Below are 17,294 nucleotides of genomic sequence, written 5' to 3' on the forward strand. Positions count from 1 at the left end.
TGAAGATATTCTGCATCTTACTAAAAAAACACAGTCAAAGAAATGAAGTTTTGAAGGGTCTGGAAGCCTGTGGATTCTAATTATCATTTGTTTTGGCTATCAATGAAATCGAAGAAAACATCGATTACCTGAAACAACAACATGAGATGATGTATTTCAAAATAACCAGAAGAGTACAGAATCCCTAGCCCATAAAAATGATTAATTATTGGAGGGATGGAGATGTTTATAGCCTTGATTTGCTTAGTACGTGTTGTACGCATGTATTGGGTTACCTTAATGTACCCCATAAAGATGGACAAATAGTGTGTCCCAGTAAATAAATAAAATAAAGGAGAGGATGTAAACAAATGGTGCGATAAAAGGGTTTAGACTTTATCAGAGGCAAGGAAGAGCAAAATCCATTGTAGAAAATGGAGCCAACAGCACAGAGCACAATGTTATAAACATTCAGAAAAGAGCCCATATCCTGTTGTCTTTGTGTTTCTTCTAATTTCCTTAATTTTGAATCCTTTTATTATGTTTATTTTTTTATCAAGTCCCATCATTTTCTTTATTTTTTGATATTGTATTGTATAGAACATATTTCGCTTGCATTTTTTTCTCTGTTACCCTTGAAATTTTTGATGCTCCTTTAAAACTTTCTGTTTTGTACTGGGTATTTTCAATGTTTACTAAATGTATAATTGAAAATTATTAATTTAATATGCAGGTATATTACATGTTCCCACGTTTTGTGCTTCTACAAATATGCACAATTACGTACTTGTAAAGTCTCTTTTCTTGGCTCGGCTTTCAACTTTGGGGCCATTTTTCCAACAGTGGCTGTTTCCATGGTTCCAGTGGAACTTTCTTTCATCATAGACATTTCTAGGTTTTCATTGCCTGGCACAGTGTCCATTGCCCACAAGTGCTTTACATGTGATGACTGTAAGCTCAAGGTCAACTGATGAAGATGGATAAAGGTCAAACTACCCAGACACCACTGTCTGGTCTCCACACTCTTAGGTGACTTAGGTATCCAATCCATGGGTGCTTATACAAACTGTCCCGGGCCCCACGGTGGGCACCATCTGTTGGAGTCCGGCCTCAATGGGTTCATACATTCCAGGCCTGGGGAGTATGGATCAGAAATGTTAGGCAGAAAGAAAAACAGAGATACAAAAGAAAAGACACAGACACAGGATAGGAGGGTAACCCAGTAGATACTGAATCTCCCATGTCTATTTGCCGGAGGCTTTTTATCCCCAATCCAAAGAGGAGGGGGAAGACAAAAGACCTCTCTACCAAAATGCAAGGAACAAACAAAGTGATCATCCTCTCAAATACCCATGCCCTAGGTCAAAACATCCTGTTAGTAGCCACACCCTCGGTCAAACCTCCTGTCCATAACCTTGAAGGAGCAGGAATAGGCCTGAACTCTCTGACCTTGGTCGAGATGGAACGAATCCACATCCGTTGTCTCCAACATGGAACATTTTCTCTCTGCCCTTCCACACTGTCCACTGTGTGGTCATCCATCCTCGGGTTAGGTCTGCCGTAGTCTGACTCCTCTATCAGGATACTCTTGTATCCACCCCCCCCCCAAGTAACCAGGCTGAGAATGGTTTCCTTCCCCTTTCCTTTAGTGCTCAGTGCATGTTTAACCTGGCTTCCAATTATTTAACCAGATTTTTGAGGGCAGTGACTAAATGGCAACTGGGGAATGTTACTGAGGGGGAAAGGAAACTTTACCTTTGCTTAACTCAAAAGACCCTGGCTGAAGCCTTGATGACTCTGAACCCTCTCCACCTGGTGGTCTACACTGGCTGATGTTATCTAACTGAGAGACTCATGGAACATTTTCGCTAAGGCACTGAGGTTTTGTGTTGGTTCTCCCTGTCTTTGTGCTCGTGTCTCAGGTATGCAGAGCTCCCTGTGCCAGCTTTCTCTCTTCACCTAGGGTAACACTCCACCCAGCAGTGACCCAGCATCTGCAAAGAGAGGCCAGGGATGGCAACGGCGTGCTGGCTTCTTTCATAACTCACTTTGCTAACTGTCAAATAATATTTCTTGAGGGAATTTGTTTAAAGCCGATGCCCCTTGCCTGTGGTCTGGGTAATATTCTTGATGAGTCATTGGCACAAATCCTGTGTTTTTCTATGTGAAAATGGCTAACCATGAATGAAAATAAATTATGAAGAAAAATCTAAAAAGAAGCTTTTCCTAAAACCTTAGTATCATGAAACTGGGAAGACTATGCCTGTATTTCCCCCCACTCCTGAGAAAGAAAAGCCCACTGTGGATTGTCAAATATGAGGGACTTGAATGTGGTTTAGGGTATGTTGGGATTACGAGCTCTGTAAGGCTGTTCTGTGGTTTTTAATGGGCAAGAGTGCACCAAGAGCTTTGGACAGAGTCTGTCTGAGGATGGGAGGTGTCGGGTTTCTGCAGGGATCCTCTTTTCACCCATGGTGCTGAGCAGAGTGAAGGCAAAATCCATCTGAGTGCAGCAAATACTCCTGATGTGTGGCTGTTACAGCGGGTTAGAAAATAACCGTTTTCCCGTGAATTGTTATAAATCATTGTGAGAGCAAAGAGGATTAGTCACATGACCAGCATCCTTCTAGGATGGTTTCCTCACCAGGCCACTCTAGATTAGATACTTTGTAGCTGTTCAGGCTGCCCTGGGGACTGGAATGTGTTAGCATTTTAGTCATAGTCTCCCTTGCCATGGTTGCAAAACCCCAAAATGTCTCCAAACTTTACTAAGTGTTCCACGGGACTTGCAAAGTCCAGCTGAGAAGCAACATTCTAGAACATCACGGAAGCATGTGGGGCTGAAAGCTAACAATCTGAAATATCTGGCTGGAGACCTTGTACAACTGGGCTTGAGATGTCTTAAGGCAGTTTCCATAAATGCTCTTAAGGGCGCCAGCCACCAGTGCCAAATTCTTGACCAGTGTTTGCCAGATAGACCTTGCATTACCCAGGATTTGGAAGATATCATGGATGCTGTTTCTTGGGCCTAAGCTGGACTGATTTATATATTAGAATAATAAGTTTGAAAGTGTAGCACTTGTTAGTTAATAAATCCAGCAGTTCAGAAAGGCAACAACGAAAACCACAAACCCACTCATCATCCATCTCCAGAAATAACCAGAATTTATATGGCAACATTCTGAATATTTTCTTGCATGTTCGTGGATAGGATTTTTGAACAGGGTGAGTACACAGACATGGTGCCATGAAAATGCTGTCATGCTACAAGGGTCATTTTAAGTGAAGAGTGTTTAATTTTATTTGCTATAAAATAATGATGTGCATATGTGCGTGTCCCGGTGTGGATATGTGCAGTGGAGAGCAGGTACCCTCAGAGACGAAAAGAGGGCTGTGGATTCCCTCAGAGTTAGACTTACAGATGGTTTTGAGCCTCCTGGTGTGGATGCTGGGAACTAAACCTGGGTCATCCGGAAGAGCAGCAGGTGCTTATAGCCACTGGGCTATCTCTCCAGCCCTACTTTATGCGAATTTAACAGGGACACGAAGAGAAAATGAGGGACCCGCAGAACTTAAAACCATAGCAGAACAACTTAGTTCCTCAGTGGTATTTCTACATATATGACCAAAGATCACACAGCGTCAGGAGTCTGGAGTTACTATGTTTTAGAAACTGATGTTGAAATCTCAGTTAATATTGCACGCCATCCTTACAGCTCTTTCCCATTCTTCTTCCCGTGTTTATCAGCCACACCCGAGGAGCTAGTTTGCTGAAGTGTGTGCTCTCCTACAGCCCTCACAGGCAGCCCTGCAGCTTGAGAGGGGCTCCGTACTGAAGTGGATCAAGTGTTCACTGCCGTTCCTTCTCCTTGACTTTTACAATCCTGTTTTTCCAAAGTTTTGCATCATCTTTTGGTTGATTGGATTTCATCACCAACTTTAAAAGTTTCCATTTCCTGAGGCTTTTCCTTTCTACATTTGAAAATGGTGTTCTGCCCATGTTGTCTGTCTGTCTTTCCGTCTCTGTCTCCTTATGTATTAGAACATACACGACAACACTTAGCATTTTAACCATTCCCTCCTCCCTCCAGCTCCTGGCTGTCAGCCCTTAACTGGTGCCTGTGGATGGGATGACTTGGGTGCTTCATACATAGTTAGATATATTTCTTTTATGCCGGACTTCTTTTGTATAATGACTTCTATTTCATCTATGCTGTGGCATGTTTCAGAATTCTATTCTTTCTCTATATTGAATAATATGTGCAAATATACATTCCTATCTTATTTGTTCTCTTGTTGGTAGACATTTGATTTTCCCATCTTCTGACTACTGTAAATGACTACTTTGGCAGCAGAGATGGGCATCCAGCTCCCTGAGTCCATGTGTACAATTTTTGGGGAGATATGTACTTGGGAGGAGAATTACTGAGTCTTACGGTGAACACACACTCTATTGCGCAACTGCCATACTGTTTCCCACGATGACTTGCCACGTTATATTCCCACCATCAATGATGCGGAGGTCTAATCCCTCCACACACTGCTGTTTTCACTTTGTTGTCTGGCCTTGCTCATTCCTTTCTCACAGTGTGTTGTTTCCCAGTAGTCATCCTGAGTGTATGAGAAATAGCAGCTGTGGGTTTCACTGCAAACCTAATGGCTGGAGAGATGCTGCATTGCCCATTAGTGTTAAGTGGGCACACTTAAGTTTCCTTTAGCAATATTGTCTTAGTTAGGGTTTCTATTGCTGCAGTGAAATACCATAACCAAAGAGCCAGTTGGGGAGGAGAGGTTTATTTGGCTTATACTTCAGCATTGCTGTTCATCACTGAAGGAAGTCAGGACAGGAACTGAAACAGGGCAGACTCCTGGAGGCAGGAGCTGATGCAGAGGTCATGGAGGGTGCTGCTTACTGGCTTGCTTCCCCTGACTTGCTCAGCCCACTTTCTTACAGAACCTAGGAACAGCAGCTCAGGGATGGCACTACACACCATTGGCTGGGTTCTCCCTCACTGATCTCAAGGAGGCCTTTCCTCAGCTGAGGCTCCTTCCTCTGATAACTCCAGCTTGTGTCAAGTTGACACACAAACCCACCTAGTACAGGTATCATTATCGTGTGGTAATGTGAATCTTAGTTACAGTTTATCATTTTTCATCAGAAGTCAGAAATTTTGATTTTTGTATGAAGTCTTTGTATGTTTAAGTCTTGGCCAAATAATTCCTTTGTTAAATTCTTTAGGGGCTGGGGGAAGTGACTCAATCAGTAAAGCGCTTTCCTTACAGTCCTGTTTGGTGACTTTCAGGTCAGTGAGAGACTGTAGCTGAAGAACCAGGTAGACTGTGCCTCAAAGAATGGCACCCGAGGTTAACCTCTGACCTCCACATATATTCACCCACACATGCACCCGCGCGCACATGAGCACCACTCCCCAACACAAATGTATGCACACAATCACCTTTGGTAGGTGGTGCTGTTATAATTAAGGAAGTAAGAGCTGCAGGGGTGTTTCCTATTTGTGCTCTTCTTTTTAGTCGTTATTGACATAGCCACTTCCATTTTATACAGACGGGCACTAGAATCTTACCACAAGGGTGGGCTTGAGAGTGGTCATGACGCTTGAATGTGATTGCCATGTGCAACTGAACACAGACATCTGGGAATCTGCCTGGCATCTCCTATCCCCTGGGTATGGTAAGTTGCCATTGTTGGTCCTGTTGATCCCAGTGCCTTCAGGTGTCACGTCTGTGCCCTCCTCCTCTGGATAAATGATATGACGAACGCGGGCGCTGGACTCTTGCATGTAGTGCTTCAGTGGAGGTTCTCCATCCCTCCTCACGCTCCTGCCTGCCAGAAGAATTTCTCCAAAACACAGTCTGCTGAAGTCTTGCCTCTGCTCTGCAAATTTCCAGTGAGCTGATGAATGAGCGTGCGAGCCTTGGTGGGAGCTTTCCATGAATGAGCGTGCAAACATGGTGGGAGCTTTCCATGAATGAGCGTGCGAGCATGGTAGAAGCTTTCCACCAATGCATTGGTGGGAGCTTTCCATGAATGAGCATGCCAGCATGGTGGAAGCTTTTTATGAATGAGCGTGCAAGCATGGTGGAAATTCGCCGCCCTTCCCCACTGGCCAAGGTATGGTCACCATGCACGGCCTCAGTTCTCTCTTGCCAGTGGGAACACTACGAGTGATTGGAGGGGAAAGAGAGGAATGCCTGTTCTCTCTGTCTGTGTCTATCTTCTGTCTCTGTTTTTCTGTCTCTTTCTGTGTCTTTCTCTGTGTCTCTGCCTCTCTCTGGGTGTCTCTGCCCCTCTCTCTCTCTGTCTCTGTCTCTCTGTCTGTCTCTGTCTCTGTCTCTCTCTGTCTCTCTCTCTCTCTCTCTCTCTCTCTCTCTCTCTCTCTCTCTCTCTCTTTGACTATATTTTCTCATCAAAAGCCTTACGTCCCCCTCATCGCAGTTTACACAGAAAGATGAAGATGAAAATTTTGAGATTTATAGAGTTTGGCTCACACTAGCCCAAACTGCTGCCCAGGTCTCATGGCTTCTCTTTACCCTGTCCACTCAAAGACATGTGTTTTTTTTTTAAATGTTCCTCAGGGGCTAAGGGTGTTATTCAGTAGCAAAGCACCTGCCTTGCCTCCCATGCCCAAGACTGTGAGTTTGATCTTGAGTGCTGCAAAAACAAATGCTAATACTTCAAAAATAAATAAACTAATATATAAACACATAGACTAAAATACCCTCAAGGGGCTCCAGGGAAGCCTCAGTAAATACAGTGCCTGCCACTCAAACACGAGGACATCTGTTGGGTTCCTTAGTCAAGCACATTGGCTCACACTCACATGAACAAGTAAGTACACACACAGACACACTCACACCATGCACACTACACACACAACATACACACAGATTAACACATATACACATGACACACACACATACACCACACACACCACACATACCACACACACACCCCACGCACATAGACACACCCCACACAGAGATAAACACACACACACACACACACACACACACACACACACACACACACACACAGAGGATTGGACCAGCACAATTCTATTGGGGAAGTAATAGGAACTCTGTCTGGAGTTTGAGATTCAGCTTGAACCGGAACCATGAGATATGAAGCTACAGAGTAAGGTGTGTCTGACAGGCAGATGCTTATTAGCATGAAGGGTGTCCCAGTGAATTAGGGGAAAAGAAGTTCTCTTATGGTGGTAAAAATGACCAGGGACCAAGACTGGCTAGGAAAAGGCCCTAGGCTGTTGGCTTTCCAGCCAGTGAGTCTTAGCAGAGAATAGTATAAGCTGGGCAAGGAAGGGGAAGTGTCAGAGTCCTGGGAATTTATCGCCGGTACCTAGCACATGGCTTTAGATATATTAGTGTTTAATAAACCTGGTTGAATTGAATTGTTGATCTCCATGACAACTTGACTGACATTTTTATGACATCTGTCCCATTCATAATTTTAAAGGTTTGTTGCTCAAGACCCGAAGGTGGTATTAACCTGAAAGAATGTATCTACTGTTAACAGAATCAGAGTGGTTTGAGATCTCCTCAAATAACCTTTGTGGGAACATTGGAATGAACCTTTATTTGATGCCGGGGAAGTAATCTCCCACTGGAACTCATTTCATTTGGAGTTGTGTTTAATATGGAGCTGTTAATATGGCATTTCCAATAAGTGGCCTTAGATGTGCAATCTGTGTTTAATTACTCTTGTTTGAGCTAGACCAGCAGAACAGGGCTATTCAGTAGAAGTCAGAGACTTGAGAACTTGTCAGGGAAATAGTTTATGATTTGATTTATGCCTGGGGATCCAAGAAGAGCGAGCAAAACTCAAGGCTTTCTGAGATGGTGAACACATTCACTCCCGCCGTAGTCCAGGCTTTGGCCAAGTCCGATTATAGAACGAGTAAACAATATCTTGGGGGCTTGTTTTTCATCCAGCATATTCCCAAGCTGCAATTTTACTTGGGAAATATGATTTCCTAAGCAATCATTAAGCCTGATGGTTTAAAGCAAATGACACAAAGTGCACACTGTTCCTTAAGATGTGTTTTCATAGGCTTTCCTTGGGTGTTTTTCTTTGCTCTTTAAAACAAACAAAAAAACTTCTGTTGAATGTTTTATTGTGTGTGCACACACATGCACACACATTGTATGCTACTAGAAAACGGTCACCAGCAAATATGAGCAGATTGAAAAGTGTCTATAATTTATTAGCAGTTAGGAAATAGAGACAAGGAAAAATAAGGGCTCATGTGCCTCACAGACTCTCCCGTTGGAGATGATGGGGGCACATGGTTCCCACAGAATTGTCACCTCATTCTATGGAAAAGAACTGACCTTGCTCTAACAAAGGTCTATCTTCTTCTAACAAAGGTCATTGAAATAGCTTATGTATTTGTTTTCCTTGACAATTAAGGATTAATACCATGCCCCTGAATCCCTTGACCCCTGTCCCTTCCTGCTCATTTAGAGCAGCTTGAGGACCTGGATCCATATCTGTCCTCTTGGGGCCATGGCAGAACCTTGACCTTGGATATCTGTTTGGATAAGGGAACCAGCAGATGTCGGGGAACCCACAAATGCCAGCCAGAAACATGCATCCCTCGCAAGATCCCCAAGATAAGATGGCAGGCTTTGGAAAACCAGAAGTGTATGTAGTTTCACTTGCGCTAAGGGTGGGGTGGGGGTGGTGGATAATGCAAAAGGCGTCATTGAGATATCAAAACAATATTGTGGTCCAGAGGCTCACAGCTGCAGGTGGAGTGGATCCAACACTGCGGATGCTAACTGTCAGTGACGGTAGTTGGGTGCCTGAATTTGACCGGATTCCTGGTCACAAAGGAAATGCACCATCAGTGAGAAGTCACACAGAGGAAAACAGGATTAGCCTGAGGGGGTTGACCAAGGGGTTCTGTGGCCCCGTCATTCCTTGGACGCATATGGTTCTGAAAATGTTGCTCTCCTGAAGATGTTGCTGGGAATATTCACCAGAAAGGCCGTGGGGGTTAGAGAGGATGTAAGCCGAGCCAAGGACTGGCCCACGGCACTTTCTGCATGAACAGCAGCTGCCCTGGGAAGGAAATTATTCTTCAGGTCTTTGCCTAGGTCTTACCACAGAGGCACAAATGTGATGTTAGGTGAATCAAACTTTGATTGGGTTCGTTCAACAACTTGCCTTACAAAACAGTGTTCACACGGAGTCTAAATAGTCGCGCAAGCCAGTTTAAGGTGATGTTGGGAAGGGGAATTGGGAGAATTGGTACCCACTAGTAAACAGAAATTGCCTGGTCTGGGTTATTGTGAAGCCAGCTGTCTTTATGGCCACTGGGTTGTAGGGACTGGGCTGGTCATAGTGAGGCTACCACATACCTCTTCTCTCAGGGGGTTGGTGGTTACTACACAGCCCGCTAAGGCCCTACTCAGTTCCCACGAATGACTGTCCCTCCATCCTCCACAGCCCTCTTGTGCAGCTTGATTCTTGACAACGGCGAATTATATTATTTCATATTTTTGTAGTAATATTAAACTATATTCACAGGTCTCTCTGATCCGTGGGCTACCCACTTGGCAACTTGATCTGATGGAGGAATATCTATGTGTTACTTTCATTATTAATAAAGATACTGCCTTGGCCCTTTAATAGGACAGAAAATTAGGTAGGCGGAGTAGACAGAACAGAATTGTGGGAAAGAGAGGGGAGACGCTTCAGGCAGTCACCAAATGCAGTCACCATGATTCTCCTCTCTGAGATGGACGCAGGTTAAGATCTCTCCTGGTAAGCCACACCTCGTGGTGCTACACGGATTACTAAATATGGGTTAAAGGAAGATGTGAGAATTAACCAATAAGAGGCTACAGATAATGGGCCAGGCAGTATTTAAAAGAATACAGTTTCTGTGTAATTATTTTGGGCAAAGCTAGCCGGGTGGCTGGACACAGCCCTGCCACTTCTTTCTACAATGATCTGCTTCCTGTTTTAGAAAAGCAGATATAGTTATTAACGGAATTTGGTCGGGTTCGGAAGCCATGTCTAGCATGCTTATTGGTGACTTTGGGGACACGTGGAAGCTGCAAGGTCAAGAAGCATGGCTTAGAGATGGATGCTGGGATCAGGGTCCAAGCAGACCTCAGCAGGCTGATCTCCTGAGCCAAAAGCACCAAGAGAAGATTTGTTAGTGGTTAATGTTAAATCTTGTATAAGCATTGCCTGGAGAGCTGGCTCTGTCATCATTATCTTGATGATGTTACTTTTAAGAGCAACAGTTGCTGACATTTGTGACACACTCACCAGCTACACGGAGACACTGTGTGGTTTCCTTTCTCCCTGTGTGTTTTAAGTATTGTGTGAACGGCAGTGTAGTGTGAAGCGGCAGCGGGGCTGCGTCCCGCCACCCAGGTCACAGCCACCGGCTAGCTTTATCCAAAATAATTACACGGAAACTGTATTCTTTTAAATACTGCCTGGCCCATTATCTGTAGCCTCTTATTGGCTAATTCTCACATCTTGCTTTAACCCATATTTAGTAATCTGGGTAGCACCATGAGTTGTGGCTTACCAGGAGAGATCTTAACCTGCGTCCATCTCGGAGAGCAGCAGCATGGAGACTCCTTATCATGACTGCCTGAAGCGTCTCTCCCTAACTCTACTTCCTTGTTCCCACAATTCTGTTCTGTCTACTCCACCTACCTAATTTTCTGTTCTTAAAGGGCCAAGGCAGTTTTCTTTATTAATTAACCAATGAAAGAAACATAGACAGATAACTCTCCTCCATCATTTCCCCTTTTTCTGTTTAAACAAAAAAGAAAGGCTTCAACTTTAACATAGCAAAATTACATATAACAAAACAGTTATCAAGCAAGTATTACAGTTACAATATTTAAATCTATTTTATCTTTTATCATAACTAAGGAAAGCTATAACTATCTATTTATTCTTCAACTCCATCAAAGACTCCAGAAGGATATAATATTATCTAAGTAAACAAGAAATAAGTAACTTATAAAACTCTAGAAATGACAGAGACAACTCGCTGCCTGGACAGTCACCCAAAGTTCCTCTGTACCGTTGGGGCATCCATCTTCGGCCTACAGGCCCATAGTATCCAGCAGACATTTCCATGAAGCAGAAAAATTCCAAAGACAGTTCAGTCACTTTCTGTTGTGTCCTGCAGAACGTCTCGCAGACTCTTTCATGAATCAGGAACCCCGAAAGACCATCTCACCTTTAGGCAAGTTCAGCAGTCCTCTCTCTGCGGGTTCTTTGTGTCCAGTTTATGGAACAGTCCAGGCAAGAGCAGTTTCTTGCCCAAATGGCTAACAAACTCCATAAGTAGCCTCTTCGATGCCCATCTTCCTCTCGAAGTAGATTGGTGCTGCCAGGAGCAGATGTGTCTCATTGTCATGAAAAACCCTAAGTTATTAAAACATTAAATGCCATATTCTGCAGTCTTTGAAAGATATGAAGAATGTCTATCTAACTGAAATATATCTCTACATATCTAGAAAATCTAATAACATGACTACAAGCTTAACTATTATCAATGATTATCCATTAACAACCTATATTTCCTAATTATACATTACAATTTTTAAAATGAACTACAATCACAATAGCTTAATCAAGATCAGAAATACATATACATATAACAAAATTGACCTTAAAATCTATACCAATGCAAATTCATATCTATATCATCTCCCCCTTTAAATGTAAAAGAACATTTATAAACAATATTTGGGAAAATGGGCGCAGTTTTTCTCTCCAAACTGCTTCCTGCTGAATGGGGGCGCTGTTATTTAGGTCTTTCATGGTGTAACCTGTGTGCTAGGTTCCTCTCAGTTGGCAGTTGAGTGAAGTAATATTTTGAAGATGTTCACAGCAACCTTTCAGGAGGGCGTGGTCTATCATACCATATTGGGATAGAAGCAATCCACAGAGTCTCGTCCTCTGTGAAAACAAAAGAAGAAACTCTTTTCCAAAGCATCATGTTCTTAGATCCAAATCCTGAAGTCATACCATTAAGATGTCCATTTTGGTCTAGACTGGCAGCCCATATAATGAAATGTCTCTCTGTATTTAGCTCCTTTACAGTCAAAAAAAATCAAAGAAAACACAACAAAATACATAATCCAGACTCTCTGTGAATTTTCCATTTTTACGTGGCTTATTTTTACTCTATCACTTTACTTCTTTTAATCTATAACTATCTGTACTCTGTCTCTTTAAAGACTTTAACCTTTTTTTTTTAAGGCATTAACTTTATTCTCTATATTTTTTTTTTCTCTCTTATAAGCCTACGTGAGCCATTTAAAGGCCTTCTATGTCTGAATTTTTTCTATTGTGAATCTGTAATTTTTTACTATCCAGGAGCATTTCTTAAAAGGTTAACCACTTCTTAAAATAATACGGTACTGCCTGTTTACAGCCAAGTCTAAACCTTAACTGCGCTGTTATCATGGTAATTACGATAGATCCTGCCTGAGGTCAGCACAATTCAGCATGGCGGAGCAGAGCCAAAGCCGCTCCTGCCTCAGTCATTTGGTGCCCCTGGGCCGCACACAGTTCCAGGCACACAGCAGTCGACATTGGAGCCGCACTCAGCAGTTTAATTTTGATACTGAGCGTGCAGCACAGAAACTCTTTTAATCCAAGTCACAGCCGAATCTGACGCGCAGAGCAGTCTGAAAACACCTCTCTCTCTATGGCGGCAGGAATCCGCAAATGCTGTCCCGCTCGCCTAAGCCTGATTCCGCCATCTGCCCAGGTGCAGGAAGGGAGCAGTGAGCCATTGGCATGGTCTCAGAGTACTTTCTTTCCGATCCCAAGCGGGCAAGGTTTTTAAGTGGATTTAGTCACCACGTTGGGCGCCAATCTGTAGTGGGAAGCGGCGGGCTGCGTTCCCGCCGCCCAGTTCCCAGCAACCGGCTAGCTTTCCGCCACCCGGCCGCCGGCTAGCTTTACACCCGAAATAATTACACGGAAACTGTATTCTTTTAAATACTGCCTGGCCCATTATCTGTAGCCTCTTATTGGCTAATTCTCACATCTTGCTTTAACCCATATTTAGTAATCTGGGTAGCACCATGAGTTGTGGCTTACCAGGAGAGATCTTAACCTGCGTCCATCTCGGAGAGCAGCAGCATGGAGACTCCTTATCGTGACTGCCTGAAGCGTCTCTCCCTAACTCTACTTCCTTGTTCCCACAATTCTGTTCTGTCTACTCCACCTACCTAATTTTCTGTTCTTAAAGGGCCAAGGCAGTTTTCTTTATTAATTAACCAATGAAAGAAACATAGACAGATAACTCTCCTCCATCACGGCAGTGACTAGCTGTTTAACCTGAGTGTTATGAAGGTTAAAAGCTTATCTTAACAGTTTTAATCATTATGTAATCCTGCCTCCAAAGGGGTTCCAATAAATGGTGTATCTGAAATAAGAAGAAAGGGAGGGAGAAGGGAGGGAGGGGAGAAGGAGAGAAGGAAGAAAGAAACGACAGGAAGAGTAAGGGAGGACGGAGGGGAAAAGGGAGGGAAACTTTATCAAAAGAAATTTGGCATGGGTTAAGGAAATATAGTTTAGTTCCAAGAACCCACATAGAAAAGTCAGGTATGATAGCCTGTGCTTGTATTCCCAGCACTGGGGAGGCTGAGACAGACAGTTCTCTTGGGCTGATGAGCCAGCTCTGTCAAAGGAGTGAGCTCCAAACTGATATGAGACCCTGTTTTAGAATCAAAAATCAAAGTGGACTGCTCCAGAGAAATGACACCCAAGATTATTCTCTGGTTTCCACACCTGTGCATACGTGCACTGTACACACCCATGTGTGCGCGTATACATACACACACACACAAGCACACATGCACATACACATGGGAATATGGATCATGAGGCAATACCTGGCTTAGGCTCTTTTTAGATATAATGCCACAGTCTAGACACTGCATTTTGAGATTTAAAATTTGCATCCTTAATTGTGTGCAGAGATTGAACACAGTCATGAAAGAGCAGAAGGCGTTTGGGGTATTAGCCCGGGAATGGAGGCTTTGGGGAAATCTAGGAGGGTTCTTCCAGAGGAGAGGAGTGGGGCTCATTGTCAGATTCTTTAGAGGGATGGAAATTCTGGGAAAGGAAGACCAAAAGAGAGAAGTAGCTAAAATCAAAGACATTGTTGCTACTTTGTAGCTAGGAAGAAAGCACAAAGGGGCCAATGGTTGGCAGAAAATGCCTCTGGAGTCTGTGGAACCCAACCATCCTAACAGAGAAGGGGAACACCACCAGGACGCCTTGAGATGCCATTTGCTTTCTGTTTTCTTAAGAGGAAAAAAAACATCTGACGGATCCAATCAGAGAAACCAGATGTTTTCATTTTATAATGTGCCCGTTTTAATTATTTTAGAATCAAGATGTTTTCTCTAAGTGAAGGTGGAGGAGCTATGGAAAGAAACCCGAGTCTAACTATAAATGGAACAGATGGGATGGCAGGAGTAAAAACAAATTAAAGCAATATTGCAGGGGGCTCTCAACTTTCGCTTAAAAAATATATGATGATATTTTTCAACTTTTCACATTCGACCAATTCATAGATCGAGTGACAGGATGGAAAGCCACTTTCAGCTGTGTATAGTTTAAGCATTTGCCTAAACGGTCTGGACTTACCCCGTCGAGAAGTCCAGATGAATGCATTAAACTGCTAATTGTATTTTTCTATGAATCGAATTTTATATTTTATACTATATTATAGACAGTGTTGTGTTTGATGACTTTCAGGGCAGAAAATCGACTTGAACAGTGTTCTTAATTAGAACAGTCAATAGTATGGGTTTAATTAGCTCCTGTTCCTGATGACAGATTTGGTCAGCGGCCAAATATTTATTCTTTCTGTCTCTCTGTTGAGGCCGCAGTATTGTTCTATGGGGCTGTTCACTGTGCCATTAATAGAAGCTGTCAGACCCGGTGACCAGGGGGAACTTAAGTAAAAGTTATTGGAAAACCTTTTTTGCTCTCTGACATTATTTTTTTTTCATTTTGGTTTTGAAGGTCTTCCCTACCAATCCCCCTCTTAACTCTTTTTGGGAGGGAATGATGATGTAACTTGCCTGAAGGCTCAGGTCAACCTGAGCAATATCTAATTCAGGCACATGCTGTCATTCATTACTATGTCCTGGTTTCTCTACATTCTCTGCCTTACGACCTATCTATTAAATTCTGTCTGACTTGACCATTTATTTCCACATTCCGAGAGAATAGGGTTTTGTTCATTTGCTTACTTGCTTTATTTTAAGGAAGACATTTTGTGTTTTATCTTTTAGAACATGGTAGAAGGGGCTGGAGAGATGGGTCAGTGGCTCAGACTTGCTATTTCTCAGAGGGCTGGGGTTCAGTTGTCAGCACCCGTTCTGGAGGATCACAGCCACCGGTGGCACCCCCTGCTGGCGATCTAATGCCTCCCTTCTGCCCTCCAAAGTAGTCTGTGCTCCTGAGCATGCACGCGCTACCCCACCCCAGACACACTAAGCATAAAAATAAGCCTTTTAAACATGCTTCAAAATAGGGAAACACAACACAGAATGTTGCTTAAGTCGTCCAAAGCGCTCCCACTCTCTCACTGTAGCATTCTCTTTCTCTGGGCATATCTTGGTCTATCCACTGGCAGACTTGCCCATGTTAAATAAGACATCATCATCTAATGATTGTATTTCGACCTAAAATACTTTAAAAAAAAAAGAAATTTCAAAACCACTGAAAACATCACCCAGGAAAGCCCACCTGGCTCGATGCTGATTTCTAAGGCTTAGGCACATTTGCTGCAGACAAAGGGTAAAGGAAAGCCAGCAATGCCATTCCTCTTGTGACTTTTCTCAGGGACAGAGGCGGCTTGATGTTCGTGCGTTCTTGCAGCCCGTGGTCCTGTACTTTCGCTGCTGTGTAACAAGACAGAGAGAAACTGTTTTGTGTTTTCATTTTAAAGAAATCAAACCACACCAGCCTGTTCTACTTTTTTACCTCTGCTAATAGATACAAGACAGTCTTTCCTATGCTTACCATAAGACTATCAATGTTTATATGGCATATAATTTCCTTGGTATTTTATGGTTTCAGTGCTTTAATATAAATTTCTAAGATATCTGGAATTCATTCTGACATATTTTAAGAATTTATAGATTTTTCTAAAAAGTTTTTTATTAGATTTATTATTCATTTTGTTTTATGTGTTGGTGTTTTACCTGCATGTGTGTTTATGATCATATGTGTGCTTGGTGCCTGCTGAGGTCAGAAGGGGCATGGGATCTCCGGGGACTGGAGTTATGAACAGTCATGAATTAACTCTGTGTGCGCTGGACATCAAACTTGGGTTCTCCCTGAGAGCAGCACGTGCTCTTAACTGCTGCAGAGTTTCTCCCAACCAAGAGTTTATCTATTTATAAAAATCGTCTTTAATACTAGTACTTAGGAGCTGGAGACAATGAGGTAGGGTGCACATAAACTCGGTGTCTGCTCGAGCTACGTCGTGAGACACTAGCTCCAGAACTAAAACAGTTTAAAGCTATTTTTTAGTAGATAAAATAAAAAGTGCTTTATAGTAGACTTAGGTGATAATTGACTTCTATAATTGGCTGCATTCCCCTCCCCATCCAGGCCTCAAGGAACACTCATTCTGAGGAAGACAAAGATGGCAACTGGGATGCTTGGGGTGAATGGAGCGACTGTTCCCGGACCTGTGGCGGAGGAGCTTCCTATTCTCTGCGGAGGTGTCTGACGGGAAGGTCAGTGGGGGCTTGGCCACTCCTGTGGGGACTGTGTCACTGCCTCTGGGTGACACAGAAGGGGAGGGGCTGTGGCTGACTATCTACCATAAACATCAGCCAGTCTCAAGTTAACATATTTAAATGGGAACAAGCCTACTTCCTGGTATGTCACCATGTCCTATTTATATAATGGTGACAGGGTTCAGGAAAACCAGACACTTTGGTCCCAAGAAAGTGAAGGCCTGTTAAGTTCAGTTGCCAACTTGATATTAATCAGGGTTCGGGGACAAATGTTATGTCGTCTCGGTAGCTGTCCTTGAGAGGCTGCCACTGAAATCTCTTTCTTCTGTGAACACACCATGGATTAAGAAGGTGATGTAGGAACTGGGGAGCCGACCCAAGGGGTAAAGTGTGTGCTGCACAAGCAAAGGACCCGAGTTCAGGTCCCTGGAACCCACAGAAAAGCCAGGAGTGGTGGTGCACACTCATGACCCTGTGTAGCATGGGCGCACCCGCTCCCGTGGTGTAAGGGTTAA

The 17,294-nt window shown here is 43.3% G+C and overlaps 1 protein-coding gene across 1 annotated transcript in view; it reads left to right on the forward strand.

Moving 5' to 3' along the window:
• The window catches only part of Adamtsl3 (ADAMTS like 3), a 204,916-nt gene that overhangs the window by 35,273 nt on the left and 152,349 nt on the right, over positions 1-17,294 (forward strand). Inside the window, exon 5 of the mRNA XM_038313431.2 lies at positions 16,649-16,776. Within this exon, the coding sequence (XP_038169359.2) occupies positions 16,649-16,776 (128 nt within the window). The remainder of the gene's footprint in view (positions 1-16,648; positions 16,777-17,294) is intronic.

This window comes from Arvicola amphibius, chromosome 12, assembly GCF_903992535.2.
Source record: "Arvicola amphibius chromosome 12, mArvAmp1.2, whole genome shotgun sequence".
Classification (NCBI taxonomy): domain Eukaryota; kingdom Metazoa; phylum Chordata; class Mammalia; order Rodentia; family Cricetidae; genus Arvicola; species Arvicola amphibius.